This window comes from Sinocyclocheilus rhinocerous, unplaced genomic scaffold (assembly GCF_001515625.1).
Source record: "Sinocyclocheilus rhinocerous isolate Xijiao unplaced genomic scaffold, SAMN03320098_v1.1 scaffold147, whole genome shotgun sequence".
NCBI classification, from domain to species: domain Eukaryota; kingdom Metazoa; phylum Chordata; class Actinopteri; order Cypriniformes; family Cyprinidae; genus Sinocyclocheilus; species Sinocyclocheilus rhinocerous.
This window is the reverse complement of record NW_015651498.1, coordinates 789,836-810,478: the sequence shown is the minus strand read 5'-3', so window position 1 is coordinate 810,478 and position 20,643 is coordinate 789,836. Positions and strand designations below refer to the sequence as shown.

At 34.1% G+C, this 20,643-nt stretch overlaps 3 protein-coding genes and 1 non-coding gene across 5 annotated transcripts in view; 2 read left to right on the top strand and 2 right to left on the bottom strand.

The window, feature by feature from the left end:
- flnba (filamin B a) overlaps positions 1 to 6,797 on the top strand; it is a 94,479-nt gene extending 87,682 nt beyond the window's left edge. For both annotated transcript variants that reach the window (XM_016518403.1, XM_016518402.1), the window contains 5 exons: positions 366 to 498; positions 1,892 to 2,068; positions 3,608 to 3,826; positions 3,910 to 4,113; positions 5,801 to 6,797. In XM_016518403.1, the coding sequence (XP_016373889.1) occupies positions 366 to 498; positions 1,892 to 2,068; positions 3,608 to 3,826; positions 3,910 to 4,113; positions 5,801 to 5,988 (921 nt within the window). In that variant the 3' untranslated portion in view covers positions 5,989 to 6,797. The remainder of the gene's footprint in view (positions 1 to 365; positions 499 to 1,891; positions 2,069 to 3,607; positions 3,827 to 3,909; positions 4,114 to 5,800) is intronic.
- A 2,613-nt stretch (positions 6,798 to 9,410) lies between these two features.
- Positions 9,411 to 13,979, bottom strand: LOC107712965 (deoxyribonuclease gamma). Its single transcript, XM_016518363.1, has 8 exons — positions 13,851 to 13,979; positions 13,211 to 13,299; positions 12,968 to 13,060; positions 12,023 to 12,135; positions 11,835 to 11,947; positions 11,057 to 11,214; positions 10,507 to 10,603; positions 9,411 to 9,492 (listed from the first exon to the last, which is right to left on the bottom strand). Exons 1-8 carry the CDS (start codon positions 13,977 to 13,979, stop codon positions 9,427 to 9,429), a joined length of 858 nt encoding a protein of 285 aa, XP_016373849.1. The 3' UTR covers positions 9,411 to 9,426.
- A 514-nt stretch (positions 13,980 to 14,493) lies between these two features.
- Positions 14,494 to 14,578, bottom strand: trnal-uaa (transfer RNA leucine (anticodon UAA)). The gene has a single exon. It is a non-coding gene; the product is annotated as a tRNA-Leu (tRNA).
- A 1,498-nt stretch (positions 14,579 to 16,076) lies between these two features.
- The window catches only part of abhd6a (abhydrolase domain containing 6, acylglycerol lipase a), an 11,573-nt gene continuing 7,006 nt past the window's right edge, over positions 16,077 to 20,643 (top strand). Inside the window, exons 1-4 of the mRNA XM_016518362.1 lie at positions 16,077 to 16,185; positions 16,957 to 17,076; positions 19,895 to 20,051; positions 20,374 to 20,487. Of these exons, the coding sequence (XP_016373848.1) occupies positions 16,958 to 17,076; positions 19,895 to 20,051; positions 20,374 to 20,487 (390 nt within the window). The 5' untranslated portion in view covers positions 16,077 to 16,185; position 16,957. The remainder of the gene's footprint in view (positions 16,186 to 16,956; positions 17,077 to 19,894; positions 20,052 to 20,373; positions 20,488 to 20,643) is intronic.

Below are 20,643 nucleotides of genomic sequence, written 5' to 3'. Positions count from 1 at the left end.
ATAATAATCAGAAATGTTTCTTGAGCAGCAAATCAGCATATTATTATGATTTCTGAAGATCATGTGACACTGAAGACTGGAGTAATGATGCTGAAAATTCAGCTTTGATCACAGAAATAAATTACATTTGACTGTATATTAACACAGAAAACAGTTATTTTAAATGTTAATATTTCACAATTTTTACTGATTTTTCTGATCAAATAAATGCAGCTTTAGTGAGCAGAAGATACTTTTTACATCGGTGCATCCCTACTTTTTACTGACCCCAAACTTTTGGATGTTAGTGAATGAGCATCAACAATCCTCCCAGAATGCAGTGGTGTGTGTGTGAGATGTTCTAAGCTGTGGGTTCACTAATGTAGGAGTCGGGTCTGAAGGTCAACCAGCCGGCATCATTTGCGGTTCGTCTGAACGGGGCAAAAGGCCACATGGATGCTAAAGTTCACAGTCCGTCCGGAGCCCTGGAGGAGTGTGTGGTGTCTGAACTAGAGCAAGGTCAGAGGATGATGATGATGATGAGGTTATCTGCTATGATGCATTAAATCATTTTCTGTCATAACTAAAAGTGAAAGGGCTTTATTCTTACTGGTTAAAAGAGAGAAAAGTTCACTTCTATAAAATGATGCATTTCACTCGGAGTTGTATGTGTTAAATTCAGAGTAAAATCAAATTCACAGCCCATTTATATTTACTACAAGCGTCTCGTCACCCAACATCCAGTTATTGCCTGTTTGCTAATTAGCACAAAAATTTAAATATTAAATGTATAAACTTAAATATATTAAATTATAAACCTAAATATTAACTTTACAAACTTCTGTAATAAAAATGTTATTAAAACATTATATAAACTTAAATACAGAAAATATTAAATATATACACTTAAATATAGAAAATGTTTAATATATAAACTTAAATATTAAACGTATAAATATTAAATTAAAATATTAAATATTACAAAATTAGTAATGTTGTTATAATCTGGCTTGTATTTTGTATTTCATACTAATGTTTATTAACATGCATTGTCCCTATTAAATAAATGTAAATATTAAATATTGAAAATATTTAATATATAAACTTAAACATAGACGTTTCAATATCGAATTGAATATTACATATAAACTAAAATATTTAAGTTCAACATGTAAATATAAAATTTATAAATATAGAAAATATTTAATATATAAGAGTAAATATTAAATATACATTTTTATTAAAATTACAAACTTCAGTATTTACAAACGTAAATATTCAATGTATAAACTTAAATATTAAATACATTGAACATTAAATATATGAACTGAAATATAGAAAATGGTAAATAAATACTTCAATATTGAAAATACTGAATATATAAACTTAAATATATAACGTTCAGTATTGCAAATAATAAACATTTAAACCTAAACACAGAAAACCTAAATATAGAAAATATAGAATATATAAACTTAAATATTAAATATATAAACTTTAATATTGAAAATGTTCAATATATAAATATATAAAATATTAAATGCATAAACTTAAAAATTTAAAATATTAAATATATAAACTTATATAAAGTTCAATAATGAAAATATTAAATATCAAAACTTTATATAGAACATATAGAAATATATCAACTTGAATATTAATTATATAAACTTCAATATTGAAAAAATAAAATATGAGATGTATAAACTTAAATGTAGAAAATGTGCATAATATATATGTGTGCTGCAGACCTTTTTTCCCCTCTTGAAGCGTGTTTGTTGAGAACTGAGTCCCCGATTGACATCATTTATGTCAAATATATATATGTATATTTATATGATGTCATTTGTGTAATTAGTTCTGCTCATGTTCATCTTTTGGCTCTCTGGTTAATTTGCTCTTTGTTTTCCAGACAAGTACGCCATCCGTTTCATCCCACGAGAAAACGGCATCCACGTCATTGACGTGAAGTTCAACGGGACGCACATCCCAGGCAGTCCGTTCCAGGTTCGTGTGGGAGAGCCGGGACAGAGCGGCGATGCAGGCCTCGTCACTGCTTACGGACCCGGGCTGGAAAGAGGAACCACAGGTGAGCTTTTGACATTCATTGGACACACATGACTCACTGGCACAGGGCTAAAAATAAAAGCCTACGCGCGTGTTTCCCGTGTGCCGTCAATCTGTGTTTTCCACACTCTGAATATTGATTGCTCGATGTTTCTTTTGACTTGGCATGTGGAGAGGAAGTCAGGCCGTTCCGCGCTCTCGCTCACGCTGAACGCACTTATTGTTTCAGCAAAATGATTTAAACAGAAGGATCTTGGATTACCTGAGCTCTTTCTCATGGATCACATCCAGAACAAGTGTATGTCTTCATCGTAACTTGTCTAGTTGAAGAAAAAGTGTAAAGCTCACGGAGACATTTAACTCGCAGCATTAATATGGTACCCTGAAATGTATTTCAGCTGCATAAAACTAAAGAAAAAAGCCACATGGTTGACTTGGAGGAAAGAATAAATGAGGTTTTATGATGGAAAGTGTCAGAATAGCTGCTCGTGTCTGATAGTGTCAGTGTAAACCGAACGAACGACTGATCGCTGTTTATCGTTTCCAGACTGTGTTCAGAATAAAATACACACACACTTTAATCCATTTTACACGATACTGTATATATTATGCAGCTATAAATATTTCCCATTTCTACAGTACATTAGTAGCAAAATACTGTCGACTGTCACATGACCTCATTATGTTGCAGGTTTAATTCATTATATTATATTAATATTATATATTATATTAGCTAAATAAATCCCTTTTAATTTATATAATTTAACTGTATATAAACTACCTTTTATATTTATAAATTTGACCTCATGTTTAATTCATTTATTATATATTATATTAAATAACTAAATAAATTACTGTTTATATATCTATATATTATAGATATCTAATTAAATAATATACATTGTTAATGCATTTACTTATACATTTGGCCTCAAGTTTAATTCATTCATTATATTGTTAAATAACTAAATAAATTAATATTTATATATCATTGAATAATATCAATTAATAATACACTTATATTTATACATTTGACCTCGTTTAATTCAGTCATTATATTATATTGTTAAATAACTAAATAAACTACTGTTTATATATCTATATATAATTAAATAATATACATTATTAATACATTTACTTCAGTTATAATCTTGCATTTAAATCCAGTTTTGTCTAAAAATGTCAACTTAATACTTGATCAAAATTTCAAATTGTTTTTTTGCTGGAAAATAAATGAATGTTTTTATGGTATCACTTTGGCTGTATTTGTCATGTTTGTGCTCTGTTATTCACTATGCATTTTGGCAAATGCAGTAGGTTGTTTAGTTTCCATGCATAAAGCTTTCAGCACACACACTGCATACTATAGAAAGAAAGTAGAAAAGGATGGTAGTATGCTATTCTCAACAGCCGTTGTCACGACGATGCCAACATTGATGGCTGACAGGAAACAGGAAGTGAGAATATTGTTGTTGTCATAAAACAGTTTATCATACATGCAAATACATCATCCTACATTCTCACAATCACGTCGTATTGACTCTCACGTCTCGTCTGACAGGTAACCAGGCCGAGTTTATCATCAATAACACCAAAGCGGGACCGGGATCTCTGGCCGTCACCATCGAGGGCCCGTCGAAGGTCAAGATGGAGTGTCAGGAGTGTCCCGAAGGCTTTAAAGCGCACTACACACCAATGGCCCCTGGAAACTACGTCATCACTATCAAATATGGCGGCCCCAACCACATCAGCGGAAGCCCATTTAAGGCCAAAGTCACAGGTAAGCCGAGCCGGACTGATCTGAACCGAGGTGATGGTGTTGTTGGGTGATGATGGACTGAGATTGGCTTGTCTGGTCTTTAGGGCCGCGGCTGGTGAACGTGACGAACGCCAGTGAGATGTCCACTCTGATGGTGGATCCGGTGAGCAGGGCGAGCAGTGTGAACTCCTACAGCGCCTCTCCCAGAGCCGCTTCTGACGCCAGCAAGGTTCTCAGTCGAGGTCCGGGTCTCAGTAAGGCCTTCGTGGGCCAGAAAGCGTCTTTCTCTGTGGACTGCAGTAAAGCAGGTGAGATCTCAGGTTATTCAGAACAACTTGAGCATGGGTGAGATGAACTATAAAAGTTAATTAAATGATGAAAGTTTATTACTAGGAACAAATGCATACGCATTCAACAAAAAGCTGATGCACTTTATACACTGTCTTAAGCTCCTGGGGACCCACTGTCCTGCAGTGTTTAGCGCCGACCCCAATCAAACACACCTGAAGCACCTAATCAAGTGTATGCATATACTTCTATATATTATATCCTTTTATTAAATACCCTACAGAGGATACACAGTTTGGAAAATGGATACATGAATGGGTCATTTTATTAAATTGCACTATATAATACATTATGATGATTATTATTATTATTAATAATAATTATAATAATACAATGTTTTATTATTATTTTTAATTTTATATAAATTTATATAAAACATTTATTTCACTGATTCTACAGATAAGGGACAAAACATGTTTTAAAATGTGAGTTTTTATTATTTAATGACACATTGTTTATAAATTGATATATGGTTCATTAGCTGAGACCTCACTACAAATATAAGGGGACAGGTTTTTCTGAAAATGTTTTTTTCTAAAAATCTACATTTATTCACTTCATAACTTAATTTGTGTCACCTCTTTTAGACGCATTAAAAAGCATGATATTTTAATTTGATCCACTAAATAACAGTGTGAAGTCTTCAGTTATGTAATAATGGTGTTCAGGAATATAGCTGAAGTGATTACATTTTCTACATTTTTTTTTCCAGTTTTCACTCTAATATGAACAATCCAATTCCTGAATTTCTTAATTTTCCACCATCCTTTTTCATATTAAACATATATAACCTATGTTCTTTGAGAACATACACATATGATCATGTAGTTCGGTTCATGTTTTACTATTTTAAAACAATAAATTGAAAAAAGAATAAAATCTTTATTTCGTAATGAACAGAAACCTTCATCTGAAAGTGTTAAAAACTGACGAAGTTGACAAAGGTCCAACTGACGTTACAACAACTGAATGACAAGACAACAAATTAAAACAACCAGCTAATTTTTAAGCTGATATTTAATTGAATACATTAATCTTTCTAGTGGAGTCTCCAGTAGCTCACAAAATACAAGAAGGTTATGTTCGGTTCAGTGTAATGGTCAGCATTATTATGTGCTGCCCTGTAGTAATATGAATCCAAAGATCTGTAGGCTGTCTTAAACCCCATCAGTTATGAAACTGTATTTGTGCCTGAACTGGCATGTTCGCTCTGTATGAAGTCCATTATATCAGGATTTACTGTTGCTGTGATCTCATGTGAGTGACGGATTGTAACATAAATAAATAAATAAGGCATGTAAATCAGGCCAAATATGTATGTAAATAAAATTATGAAACATTAGAATTATTCCCCATATGCAAAACTGATTATTTTTCTTATTGTTTTATATTATTTATAATATCAATATATTTAAACATGTTATTTACTGTACTATTAATTTAATAAATTTAATATAAAATTGATTTTATCATCATTCTAATTATTTTAAATCCCGACTCAAAACATAATATACGATCATAAAAATTATTGATTGATTGATTAACACTCTATCATGGCAATATTGCCAGAACTGCATTTTATACAGGGCATAATTGAGTTTTACCATTTGTTGTCTACTGTATCCATGTATTTGTGTTTGTTTCCAGGGAAGAACATGCTCCTGGTCGGCGTTCACGGTCCTCTGACGCCCTGCGAGGAGATCCTGGTCAAACACACGGGAAACATGCAGTACAACATCAGCTACGTCTTAAAGGAGAGGGGCAACTACATTCTGGCTGTGAAATGGGGAGATGAACACATCCCAGGCTCCCCATTCCAAGTCACCGTCCCATAATTCCCTGCGGTTAATCAGAAACACTCCTGACAGAGAGAAAGACACTGTACAAAAACAACTAGAAGACCTTCTTCATTCTGCTGAACTTTGCACTTGATCAGGTTTTTGACTGGAATGTGATGCATTATGACGGAAACGTTGACGGCATTTTGTTATGATGCATGAATTGTACATTACTTCTATTTCTCGATTTAGTTCAGCATTGCACGTCTAAAGATGAGTGTTGAAAAGTTAAAAGACGGTGTATGAACAAACTGATCAGGGTTTCACACCCAAACGTCTCTTTACTACTGATATTGACTCTAATCGCTCGTCTCTTTCTAACAATACTGACACTTTTAATGCACATATTATAACCTTTCCATGTCTGTGTTTGATTCTCGCTGCATAAACGGAACTGTGCTCATAAATCAAAGCATCATCCATCACTTCAAATCAAGCACTTCTGTATTAATCTCAATGGGTTTCACTGCAACATATTGAAGTTTACATAAAAATTTCTATATATCAAGATTTTAGACTCGCAAATCCCTCAAGACCAAAAGATCTGATTTTCTGGCTTTTTGAAGACGCTAATACACAACAGTCACAGTAATAGATTTATGCAGGTCTTTCACATTCTTTGTCTTAATTCTACTAGTTTTGATACTCCAGTGGTGAAGTATTTTGTAAGTCTTTTAAGGGCAAGAGGGGACATTTAATTGTATTTTGTATTTAGCCGTTGGTGCCTTATTGTGAAACACGTGAATAGATTCGATGTACATTTGCTTATTAAAACTGACTGGAATAAAGAATTCAAGAATATAGAAGCTACAGCCTCTCATTATTTATTGAGAGTGAAACTTTCAGAATTTTCTTTAACATTTTCTGAGGGGGTAGTAAATGATCAAATGTCTTTTTGAGTGAACGGTTCCTTTAACTGAGTAACTCTGTTCTGTTTACTGTTTAGAATTCCAGTAACAGAAAGTGCATTGGCCACCTTGATTGAGAATGTTCTATTGTTACCGTAGAAACGACCCTGGATAACAGATAAACATGCATATTTGTAGTTCCAAAGGTCCTGCTCATTATTCATGATTTCCTTTGCTTTGTATAGGCAGGAGGAAGTCGATGTGAGTTAGTTAGCTTATGTCATTTAGGATTATTAACTTTCATTGTCACTCACTGGCTGATAATGTTCAGAATAATGTTCATAAATGTTTTGCTGCCACCTTCAGGACAAATCTGAGCATTACACCTGCTTAAAGGGTTAGTTCAGACAAAATGATTTACATTATTTATATAAACAATTATCATCGTTAATATACTCAAAGTTTCATATTCCCAGATAGAAAAAAAAATAGCCAGTGTTGTTAGTGTTAACTAAAACTATTAAAAATAATTTTCGGAACTGGAAAATATATATAAATATTATATGAATTTAAACTAGTTGTCAAGGCAACATTATTAATTTTCTGAACTAAAAATAAAACTATACAAATAAAAAAAAATTAATAAAAACCTAACAATAAAAAAGACAAAAGCTCATCAAAATTACATAAACTAAAGTTAAAATGAAGTTGGAAAAAGCTGATTTGCTTGCTGGTTTTAGGGACTTTTCATCTGCTCATGCCGGTGTGTTTTGTTTAAAAAAATTTTTTTTTTACTTTTTGAGACCCCCCAGTACCCATCGTTTTTCTTGTCTTCCGTATTTGACTCTTTTCTCTGCTGAAACGGATTCCTGTAGATGCGGCACTGGGTTTCTTTTGTTATTCTGTCATATGGTGTGTGTCTGGCCTCTCTTCTCTCCACCTGGTGAGTGATCTGCTCTCTGATTGGTCGGCTCTGCACCTGATAGGTTTCTGTTGTCTAAGAGACATCAGACATGAGGAACCTGCTCACCACGCAAGACCAGAACTTCTACCGCGAGCTGATCCTGAAGGAGGCCTACACGCGGCTGGCCTGGAAGATGAAATACAGCAAAGAATACCCGACCACCTTCGCGTCTCGCAGGTCCAAATCCATCGGGCTTTTTAACCCTCCGTCTGTCGGTAAAGTCACGCTGCCTCCTGTGGTCCAGACGTGGGAGAAGCAGCCGCTGCGCCGGTCACTGAGTGAAGCCCCGCTCATGAGAGCCGCGAGCCCGCAGACTAAAGCGACTCTGTATCAGGGCTTATCCAACGAAGGCAAAGGACGAGGTTTATACCCGAGGAAACGGGCGCAGAAACACCCTGAGGAAAAGTTTGATTATCCCATTCTGTCGTCCTGGGACTATGGATGGAGATTAGGTGAGGATTAATTTTGTAATATTAGAATATATATAGGATTTGAACAATTTTTGTATTATGGTTTGGGTTTAGTAATGTTTCTTCTGCTCACCAAGGTTGCATTTGTTTGATCAAAAATACAGTAACAATTGTGAAATATTATTGCAATTTAAAATAACATTTTCTGTTGTTGTAATATATTATAAATGGTAATTTATTTCTGTGATCAAAGCTGAATTTTCAGCATCATTACTCCAGTCTTCAGAAATCATTCTAAAATGCTGATTTGCTGCTTAAGAAACATTTCTGATAATTTTTTGCCATTTCATATTTTTATGGAAACCTTGATACATTTTAATTTTCAGGATTGTTTGATGAATATAGTTTGAAAGAACAGCATTTATTTAAAATATAAATCTTTTTAACATTATACTGCCACTTTTGAACAATTTAATGCATCCTTTCTGAATAAAAATATAAATTTCTTTCATAAAATAAATCTTACTGACCCCAAACTTTTGAATGGTAGTGTATATAAAAACAAATATTATTAGTATTAGTATAAAATGGTTGCATGTAGTCTAAATGTCAAGCACTAAACAGGCTTTGTTTCTTCAGGTGACTATGAGATTGACTGTAAGACACCAGCCTACGGGAGATCTGGGATTGTAAGAAACACTTTCTATGCCAGGAATGGCATTTTTAATATTCCCACAGTGACTGATCAACTCGGATGAAACACCAGTGCATGTTTTTCTCACCCCATTGAACTTGAACAGATGGTATTCACCTTAAATCTAATACTCGGTGTCATTTACTCGAGTAAATCTTTTATTAAAATGAAATCATATAAGCATGCGTGCAAATGTCAATTAATTAATGGAGAAATGTAGATGGGTTACAGTGGCAACAGTCTTGCAAACTAACTCTACTGTCTCAAAGCAACCGGTAAACCAACACTACAGACCGCTGGTTCATAATTAACAAGCACTGGAAGCTTGTCATTATCATTCAATCAAACATTTCTGCTCTTCTCTACAAAAACACAGTAAAAAAAGTAAAGCACTGAACACTCGATTTCTGCATTAAAGATTTTGTTAGAACTCGTTCATTTTCTTATAAGCTATTTCTCATTCTCATCTGTAGGACTAATGAAGCAGGCGAGCAGTAAAAGTGTAAATGGAGAAGGTTGTTATCCTTTCGTCTGCGCTTGATTTACAGTGATGCAGAGCGGGAAATGATCACTCACTGCCAGAGCCTGTAGAACAGACACACAGCTGTTAGTGTTTCCTTTACTGACCGGGGCAAGTTGTCACAGCTTACTCCTAATGAATATTTTGTCAGGTTTATGTATAGTGAACTTTTAAGTCATAAAAACTACAAGTATTGAGCGTTATTAACCCAGGAGAAAAGATACAGTTGATTGAACATACATTAATTATAGTGGTGCATGTTTGACACTGATGTGTGAATAATACCTGTTTGGTAAATACAGAAAAAAAAAACTATTTAAAGACATATTATACAAAATATCTGCATTTAACAACTTTAAACGATTTATGAAAAAGCACAATATTAAATCTTTATGGCCAACAGAGATTAAACTAGGTGTTTGAAATCAACACACAAAACTACTGCAAGAAAACAAAAAGCATAACTGAGATATAAATTGTGACAACTTGCCCCGGTCTCCCTTAATCTTGTCATTTATCAATTGTTTCTTCTAGGGAGCATCAGAGCTCAGAGATTTCTGTTTTTGTTACTTTTGGCATAAACATACACAATCGTTCAAAAGTCTGGGGTCAGTAAAATGTTGTTTTTAGGAAATTAGTTTATATTTTTATTCAGCAATGATTTAAATTGATCAAAGCTGGCTTTAAAGACATTTGTAATGTTACAAATTTTTATTTCAATTAAATGCCAGATGTTTCCACAAATATATTAATCAGCACAACTGTTTTCAACATTGATGATAATCAGAAATGTTTCTTGAGCAACAAAGCAGCATATTAGAATGATTTCTGAAGGATCATGTGACACTGAAGATTGGAGTAATGATGCTGAAAATTCAGCTTTGATCACAAAAATAAATTCTATTTTAAAATATATTCAAATAGAAAACATATTTTAAATTGAAATAATATTTTACAATTTTACAGTTTTTACTGTATTTTTGATTATATAAATCCAGCCTTGGTGAGCAGAAGAGACTTATTTTAAAAATCTTACAAACCCCAAACAGTAGATTAGAATCTCATTAGATTATATTTACCTCCCGCTCAGTGAGGCCAAATTCCTCTTTAAAGTTGAACACCTCCACTGATTCAGGATTCACAGCCTCGATCATCTTCTCTCCACGGAGGACCACCCTGCAGCACAAGAAAATGGGAATGTGCTGGTTATCACATGATATTAATTGAGACGTTAGGGGACGCTTGTCCTTCATAACATCAGATGAAAGTCATACACTTTCACTTTAGACCCTCAAGAAGTGTGCCAAATACATCCGCAAATCATAATACACTAGTAAAACTCGATGAACTTGTCACAACTTCCAGCACACTTCCTACTAAGGCTATATACACCAAGGTCATGGGTTCGATTCTCAGGGAAAGCATGAACTGGAAAAATGTGTACCTTGAATGCAATACAAGTCTCTTTGGATAAAAGTGCATGCTAAATGCATAAATGTTAATGTAACCTGACCATAAAATCTGACTGGCTAATAGAATGTTGTTCCAAGACCAACAAGGTTGTCAGTTCATGACCTTATCATAGTCGCCAAGTCAGATTTATAGAACAAATGCAGTGTGTCTGTCTACCTGTCATAAGCACATTTGGTAGATGTCTTCACCGATGTGTCCAGCTTGTCGCCCGTCAGCCACACAAACTCAGTTTCCGAGCGCAGACGGATGTTCACCCACTGTCTCTTTGGAACGTAACCACAGGCGGCGTTGAAATCCCCCATGATGATGAAGTTCTGACAAAATTAGACAAGATGAAAACTGAGTGAGGAAACAGGAACTCAGAGGAAACCAGAGACGCTCTGAGAGTGAAACCAGGTGCACAGAAGACCATGAAGAAGAAGGAATTTGTTTGGCAGGTGTGCTCTATTATACAGTATGTGAAATAGATTGTTGAAGCAGTGAATATTATATAACCCAGTATAGCAGACATTAACCCAGCTAAAAAGGAACGTTCTCACAAAGTTCTGGCAAAGTTATGAGCAAACATTTTCAGTAACATTAATGAAACGTTTGTTCAGAGTTATCTGGTCTTTAATAATGTTAATAGCACAAAACATTATTTATACATCATTCACGGAACGTTTTATTTGTAACGTTTTAGTGAAATGTTTGTTTCTTTTTAATATTAGCTACTACTTGTTTCAGAATGTTCATTGAACATTTAAAAGTAACAACAATGTTTCCGAAATGATAAAATGGAATGTTCCTTTAACATCCGATAACCGCGAAAAATCAATTTATAACAACTGGACGTTTGGAATGTTCCGATAACATTAAGAAATAACGTTTCTATTTCTAATCGAAACATATTTTTTGTGAGTTGGGAATCTGGATAGAGAACCGCTTCGCTTACGTCTGACGGCCACAGTTGAGAAACGTTCTGATAAACGTCGAAGAGTTCGTCGATTTCTTTCACAGCCGCTTCTGGAGCCGTGTGAATGGGAATGATGACCAAATCCGTGACTTCTGTTGTGAGACAGACGAACACATGTTTAGCATAATTTCATAAGAGGTTCACCTTTCACACTGTAAATATCTCACCCGTTTTTGGAGACGAAAACCACACGACGAACGGTTCTCGAGCAAAAGCGTCTTCATCTCCGGTTTGAGCGTCTGGATACTGATAGACGGATTTCACAGACAACATCTTCTGCCTGATATGATCAGAAATTAATTATTATTTAAACCTGATTTCTTTTTACTCTTGGTAGATGCATATGGAAGCCCGTTTCCACCACAGAACAAAAACAAAAAAAAAGGTTTTCTCTCACAGTTCGAACTTTTTTTCGTGCAATTTTGAGAGAGAGGAAAAAAACGAGGTTGCGAGTTATAAACTCTCAAGGGCGTAGAATTTAGTAGAGACGCTATGACATCCCTGCTGAAAAAAAAACAATAGAAACCATCACAGAATTTGTAATGGTTTTACTGGTTATGATGGGAATTGTAACAGTCCCTGTGGGTCTCTACTGGTCATTTGTAGCTTTCTATTGGTGGCTTGTTTAAACCTCTAAATCCCAATGGAATATGGCCCAAAACACACTACAGAAAACCATTTCTTAATGGTTGATAGTTGATGGTTTGTAATGGTACTTGTAGTGGAAACCATTAGAATTTCTGTGATGGTTTCTATAGTTTTTTTTTCTCAGCAGGGATGTCCCTACTAATATCTAGCAACTACTAAATTGTCCCTAGTCATAATTTTAAACAAACAATTAAATGTCTGCTGTCTGCCGTTATGTCTCCACCAATGCCAAAATCAAACCTATGCCCTTAGTAAACCAGCATACAATTTGTGTTTTCAGTGGCAATCAAACACACCCCCCCCCTTTCTTTTTCCTCTGGAAATTCTAGATAAAATCCATCCTAAATATAAAGAAACCATCAATCCACGTGCATTTTGCATCTAAATAAACATAAATGAACCTGTTTTTGCATGCTGATATAACATTAATAATGATTTCATATTTGTTGATAAATTACACATACCTGTAAATGAAGGCATATTGCTCCTTGTATGACTTTCTCCCGAGTCTCTCACTAATGACGGAGCTAAATTCATTTGCTCGTGTCCTGGACCTGCTGTGGAGACATTTTGCAAAGATTTAGTATTTTGTTTGTCATTTTACTGTGTTCATTAAGACTTCATTAGACATTTTATGTTGGTTATCTATCTCATGTTATAAGAAATGTCCTAATGTCTGTTGTATTTGAGCAGAGGTGTGCATTTACCTGTTCAGGTGAGTCATGAGTTGATCAAACGCTTTTCCTTTTGCATCTTTGATCTCCAGGACAAGCATGAGGTCACAGCGACTGATGCTCTGCAGTGTGACAATGTGAATTAATTCATTTCATCACTGTTTGTTAATGCCATGAAAATCACATCACAATGTAAGTATCCTCGTCCAGTCATCAGAATCTGAACATTTGGTACGTTGAGCGGAGAATTCAGACCTTGGCAGATCTGAGCAATCGGGACAAATGAGACGACAAAGCGTCTTGTTCCTCTGTGTTCTCCTGCTTTGACACACTACAGTAGATAGTAAAACAACGCAGCTGCTGAACTCACTAGAGATATAATAACATGCAATGATGTTTAGAAACATAATATTATCTGGTTTGTTATGTAATGACTTTTTCTTCCTTTAAAGAGTAAGTCAGTGGTTTAGAGAGTGGAATTGCAGCCAAGTCTTGCATTGGTGAGTGTTTTTCCATAAAATCATATGAAGTTCATTATGCATTCAAACAGGAATAAGACACAATACAATTTAAAGTAGTGAATTATGAAATATACATTCAAAATAGCATCCAAGCGTTTTTAATTTTGCATTAATTATTAAATAGCATGCAAAATGAAACATAAAAAGCTCACCTCTACTATGATGTCCAGCACATCTGGTTTGGAGATTTTGCTCTCTCCGAATGATTTTATGTTGAAGGAGCAGATCTTGAGAGCCGCAGCTCCTCCGAGGTTCAGCAGCAGGATCAGAGCGCTCAGCATCACTGCCAGCTGGAATAAGAGGTAAATCTGTGGACTTCCTTCAATTATACTGTAGCCAAACACTTCCTGACTTCATCTGATGGCCACATGTTGTTCTGCATTCTGACGCAATGAGGTATGAGTTGATTCCTGTTTTCAGATGTATTTAAAGATCAGGTAGATCCTTCATTATCATTCCACAATTCAGCTCTTATGCAACTTTGACTGTTTGTTTGTATATAGCACAAATATATTCGTATATAATATACAAATATATTTGTATATAATTTGTATATAGCACATCTATACATACAATATACTGTTTCTTTGTCTATTGTTTTTACATATTTATTTTTACTCATTTTTATTTTGTTATCTGTGTCTTGTCACTTGTCAACCTGTCTGTGTACTGCAGCTTCTGTCACCAAGACAAATTGCTTGTGTGTGTAAGCACACTTGGCAATAAAGCTCTTTCTGATTCTGAGAATCTTATTCATATTCTAAAGATCCCGCTCTGACTAAAGATTTGGTCCGTCGCTGCAAGCAGGGTTCGAACCTGCGCGGGGAGACCCCATTGGATTTTAAGTCCAACGCCTTAACCACTCAGCCAAGAATGGGGCAAAAGGGACTGCAGTGGGTGGGGGAAAAGAAAAAATGAGAAAAAAAACAAGGGGGAAAGGGGAAATATGGAAAAGATAAAGGGAAAGTACAAAAAAATAAGGGAAAAAGGGGGAAAATCAGTTGAAACAAATTAAATTGAAAGAGTATTTTTTTTAAGTTTTTCACCTTTTCACTTATTTTAGCTAACAAATTACAGAAAAGTCAATATTTCGACCTATTTTACCTCATCACAAAACAACTCCTTATATTCCTTTTTGTAAAATTGAAAGAATAAAACATACAAAATATACTTCCACAAATACGGTTTATTCCAAAAGCTCAAATATGACATGCATACATAATCAGAAGTAAAAAAAAAAAAGCTTTATTGTCAAGTATGCCTGCGCATACAAGAAATTTGTTTTAGTGTCACAAGCTTCCAGTGCACAGAGACAACAACAACACACAGACAATAAAAATAACATGAGAATAAAAATACATATATGCAAACATAAATAAACAAAAACAGAAAATTTAATTGAAAAGGAAAATAAATTGTATGTACAGTTGTGATATAGATACACTTCTGAAATGATGGCTACGCCCCTGCCTCATGGGATAGTAAAGTGTCCATCCAATGCACACTTCAGAATCCGGGAGGAAGAAGTAGGTCATCCGGGTACTTTTCACCTACTGTTTTTCGAATACTATGAATTTGTACATACTACTCACCTCACATACTGTTTTTTCGCATACTATATAGTAGGGAAGTATGCGTTTTCGGACACAGAGATACTGATTTCGTTTTTTTATAAATAAATAAATAAATAAAATTATAATAATAAAAACACTTACATATAAACAACTAAACAATAGTTCAAATTATATTCCTTCTTCCTTAGGACAAAATCAAGGACTACAGTGGGGGAACTATACAAGAAAAAAAAATCCTCCATGAAATCTAACAGTATGTCATTCTTTTTGTTATTAATTTGCGTTAGAGACTCTTTCAGAGATTCAATTTCTAATAAAAATTAATTACATTTTGGAATGCATTTTACTTTTACATTTTTTGAATGCATTTAAATTTTTTTTTTTTAATGAATGTAATATTTACCTTGCAAAATGTAAAAGATAACGACATAATCATTTTGCTTTTGTGCCGCTTATGAAAGTTGCCTTTATATGTTCGTGTCAGGTGATACATGTTACATTTCTCATCGCTTGTCATGATGGACCAATCACAGCCGTTTCATTTCTTAGATAAGACCTGCTGGTCGACTTGAATTTTTATATGAGACATAAAACTGCTAAACTAATAATTTATTTAATTATATTTTTAATTCTACACATCTGTCCAATAGACAAGTCATTCTAAATGTGAATGCGCTTCAGTGTGGGATTTTGCTGTGTGAGCCGCCACGCTGCACCTGACAGACGTTCGCTTACAATTCCTGTCGACAGAACATTATTTCTCGCCTCTCTTCCCCTTTAAATCGAGCGAGCTTCCCTGTTCACGGTGAACGGGCTTCTGGTGTGCAGCTCCGCCGCGGATCAAAGGGTGACGTGACTCGGCTTTGATCGGTCTTCTTCACGATACAGTCATACGTTCTACAGACATTTAAAGGTATGCTAACTAATAACAGATATATTTAAAGAACATTTGCATAGAATCTTGCGATCAAACGCGTTTCATTATGTATTCAAGCTCAGATCTTTGATCACATGACAGAATGACAGATCTGATGTTGCAATGTTACATTAAGTTACCAGTTTAACATTATATCATTGCGACAATGTGTCAATGTAACAAGAGATCTGAGTGTCATTAATTTATGCTTGTAGTAAAAATGAAAGTGTATCACGTGTTCTAAATATTGAATATTGTTTTACATATGTCCTTTCTGTTTTAATGCTTTAAATTTATATATGTATTGATTAATTCATTCTAGAGAAATATTAAGGTCTACGAATGAGGGCAAATAACTCAGCACAAATAATCTAGATTATGTATTTATTTAAATTTAATGTTATGTAATATATTATTTAAAATTACATTTATATCCTATGTTTTATATATATATATATATATATATATATTATATTATATTTATATATACATACATATATTATGTATAAATATAAAAGTGTAAATATATAAGTTAATGATTTATTTTAGTATTGCTTTACCTAATAAATCGCCAAAAATATATACTTTTATTTGCTGGTCCCAGCTGTATATACATGCACAAACACATTTATGTTTTTCTTGCTTAAAAATATCTTGCAGACATGGTTAGATTATATAATCTGTTCTACTATATTAAAGGCTTTCTGTCAAGAGGTCGTGTCAAAAATGCAGACTTATGTGACTTTTCACTGCTGTGTTGTTTAACAGGATGGATTTGGACGTGGTGAACATGTTCATCATTGCCGGCGGGACGCTGGCGATCCCCATCCTGGCTTTTGTAGCCTCCTTCCTGCTCTGGCCTGCAGCTCTCATTAAAGTGTATCACTGGTAAGTGCTCTCTAGATGCTTAAATTGAATTTCAGCATGTACTAAGAGTTCATTCGTCCAAGGAAAAACATGTGCAGGTGACCTGCATTGCTCAGTACAGACACTCTGGGGAGTAATTTCAGCATTTCAACACTTGATGCTGCCGTTAAACAAGAAAAAATCACACTCTGTTTATTTTAAAAGCCTTATCATTGCAATCAGCGACAGTTACACAGATCACAGGGACCAAACCATAAGATAAAAGATGAAACATGTCTTTTTTTGTGCCATTAGCGACACCATACACATCAGATATGTGGAAAAAACACCACTATAATGAAACTGTTGTTTCCAGGGTCTTACTATGCGGTTGCTATGGTGTTATTTTCTCATTTAGTATTTATGTCTAATTTAATACAAATGAGTGTTATTTTAGTACCATTGAAAGACTATGGTGGTTTTTATTAATATTTGAAAATTATTTTGTATTTTTATATTTTCTGTTTTTATTTTAATTTTAGTTAAAGTGTTAGTAATTTAGTTTTGTGTTTTTGCCATTTTTATTAGTTTTTTTTTTTAAGTATGTCAATAGTTTTTTTTAATTTTTATAAATTTTTATTTCAGTTTTAGTTATTTTAGTACATCAAGTTAAATGTTGAGAAATGTTGCTTTGGCATCTGTTTATTTTTATTTCAAATAAAAAATGTTATGGTTTTAGTTTATTTAACTATAATAATCCTTATTAAAAATTAAAAATTTAATATTTTGAATTAGTTTTTATTTTTATGTTTTCCATTTTCATTTTAGTTAAAACTTTTTTATAAATATATCTGTATAGTTTTTATTCATTTTTACTTCAGTTTTAAGTTATTTAGTACATCAAATTAAACTAAACGTTATTGCCTTGGCAACTACATAAAATTTTTTATATTTTATTTTATTTCAGTTAACATTTTTCTGAAATGAAATAAAATTTATAAAATCTAAATAATCTTAAATCAAGAAGATGTATTTACTTGAGAACCCAAACAGCTTTAGATATAAAGTCTTGTTATCAGCTAAACATTCTCAAAATTAAGTGGGTTTATTCTTAAAAAAAATAAAAATAAAAAATCTGTCCATGGGGTAAAAAAAAAGAAACTTATTTTCCCTTTGAATTAAGTTTATTTTTATTATCGCATGGACAGATTTTTTTTATTTTTCCTGTTTTAAACAAACTCACTTAATTTTGATACATTTTTCAGAAAACTTAACATCTTAAAAGTAATTTTGCTTCTCAAGTAAATCTATCTTGATTTAAGTTTAGACATTTGTACTGGAAAAGACAAAAACAAAATAGAATTTAAAAAAAAATCAAAGTAAGAAAATCATTTTTTGCAGTGTGTGGTTTCTTGCTAATCTCTCATGACTGCTTTTTCAGGTTTGGATTATTTAACACGTCTCTTATCTGATGACGGGCGGGTTGTTTAACCGGCCTCTTTTTTTACTTCATGCCACTAAACTGGGTGAAGGGTTAGTCACTGCAAAGAGCTCACAATCCATGTCACAATACATATTTACAGCATGCCATTAATTCATATAGCTTTAGTTTTTTAATAATGCATTCAGTAAGCTAAATGTGTGTGTGTGTGTGTGTGTGTGTGTGTGTGTGTGCATTAGCCTGGTACATGCAGTGCTGCATTAGGTGCTGATGTCAGTGGAATCTTATGCAAGCTGCCCAGTAGACTTTGGTTCTCGTAATATCTGGGAGGCAAACTTTGCTCTACATGACACAGTCATCAGAACCGCTGTTTGCCTCTGGGCCGGAAAGACTGATTGATTCCTTCAATGTCACTTCTGGATTGTTTATGAACTCGTGCAAGCGTTTTATGACGGTGTTGGCCACGTCAAGCATCACTATTACTATTTCTAAAATATATGTTTAGTGCATTTCTGCTCCAGACATTAATTATAAGGCGTAGCATAAAGGAATAGTTCACCAAAAATGAAAATTTACTGAAAATGTGCTCACCCTCAGGCCATCCCAGATGTAGATGAGTTTGTTTCTTCATCAGATTTGTAGAAATGTAGCATTGCATCAGTGTCTCAGCAATGGATGCTCTGCAGTGAATGGGTGCCGTCAGAATGAGAGTCCAAACAGCTGATAAAAACATCACAATAATCCACAAGTAATCCACACCACTCCAGTCCAGCAGTTAATGTCTTGTGAAGCCAAAAGCTGCATGTTTTGTCAGAAATAAGTCCAAATTTTTAGTGCGCTTTTAACTTCAAATCGTCCACAATCCATAATAACGCTTCCTCCAGTGAAAAACTCCATCTCTTATTGTCTTTTCGCATCAAAATCCAGCCACATATTTGTTTAGGAGTGTTTTGGACTGTTTTGACATGTAAATGGTGCATGATCTGTGCAGATTTCTCTAGATGACTGTTTCATTGGAGAAAGCAATATTATGGATAATGGACTCATATTTTAGCTGGAAGCAACGGTTTAAACATCTTATTTAAAAGTTAAAACGTCTTAATGATACATAGTCTTACAAACATGCAGATTTCACTTCTCAAGACATTAATTGATGGACTGGAGTGGTGTGGATTACGTGTGGATTATTGTGATGTTTTTATCAGCTGTTTGGACTCTCATTCTGACGGCACCCATTCACTGCAGAGCATCCACTGGTGAGCAAATGATGTAATGTGCAATTTCTATAAATCTGTTTCAATGATGAACAAGTAAACTCATCTACATTTTGGACAACTCTCATGCTAACAGCAAAGCATCAGCATTGTTTTACAGTGCCTTTTTTTCATTTGTAACTCTTTTTGGTGATTTGTTCTACAGGTATTGGCGCAGAAGGCTGGGAATGCAGGTGGATTATGCTGAATATGAAGGATATCGCTTCTGTTACTCTCACAGAGGGACTCCAGGCACCCGTCCGTCCGTCCTCTTGTTACACGGCTTCTCTGCACACAAAGACATGTGGCTCGGTGTGGTCAAGGCAAGAAACCACAGTGGAACAGTTGCTCAACAGTTCAATTCACTATTTAACCAACAAGGATTATTTTTGGTGTTTTTAAAGGTCAAATATATAAAATGCTCAAAAATAATTAAGCGTTACTTAAAATAACCAACAAATCACATGGCCTAAAGAGCACGTACTGTATGTGACATGATTTCGAAAGCATAAAATACAAGCATAGTTACATAAATCCTATTGATTGACACTGATACTCAAGAACACATGCTCTTAATATATGAATCAGATCATGAAGTAAAATAATAGTTTGACTGACTGTGCATATTTTTTTTATCTTTTGTAGTTTCTTCCTAAAAATATGCACCTGGTGTGTGTTGACATGCCGGGACATGAGGGTACTACCCGCAGCAGTGCTGTGGATTACTCCATCGAGGGCCAAGTTAAACGGATACATCAGGTGGGTATTTTCTGGGGGGGGAAATTATATATATACAGGTGCATCTCAATAAATTAGAATGTCATGGAAAAGTTCATTTATTTCAGTAATTCAACTCAAATTGTGAAACTCGTGTATTAAATAAATTCAATGCACACAGACTGAAGTAGTTTAAGT

Excerpts from the sequence above, each read along its gene's own strand:
- LOC107712965 (XM_016518363.1), bottom strand. The coding sequence starts at position 13,979 with ATGCTGAGCGCTCTGATCCTGCTGCTGAACCTCGGAGGAGCTGCGGCT. Across the intron at positions 13,300-13,850 it reads TGCTGGACATCATAGTAGAG|AGCATCAGTCGCTGTGACCT; the intron begins GTGAGCTTTTTA and ends GTCACACTGCAG. Across the intron at positions 13,061-13,210 it reads CTCATGACTCACCTGAACAG|CAGGTCCAGGACACGAGCAA; the intron begins GTAAATGCACAC and ends ATGTCTCCACAG.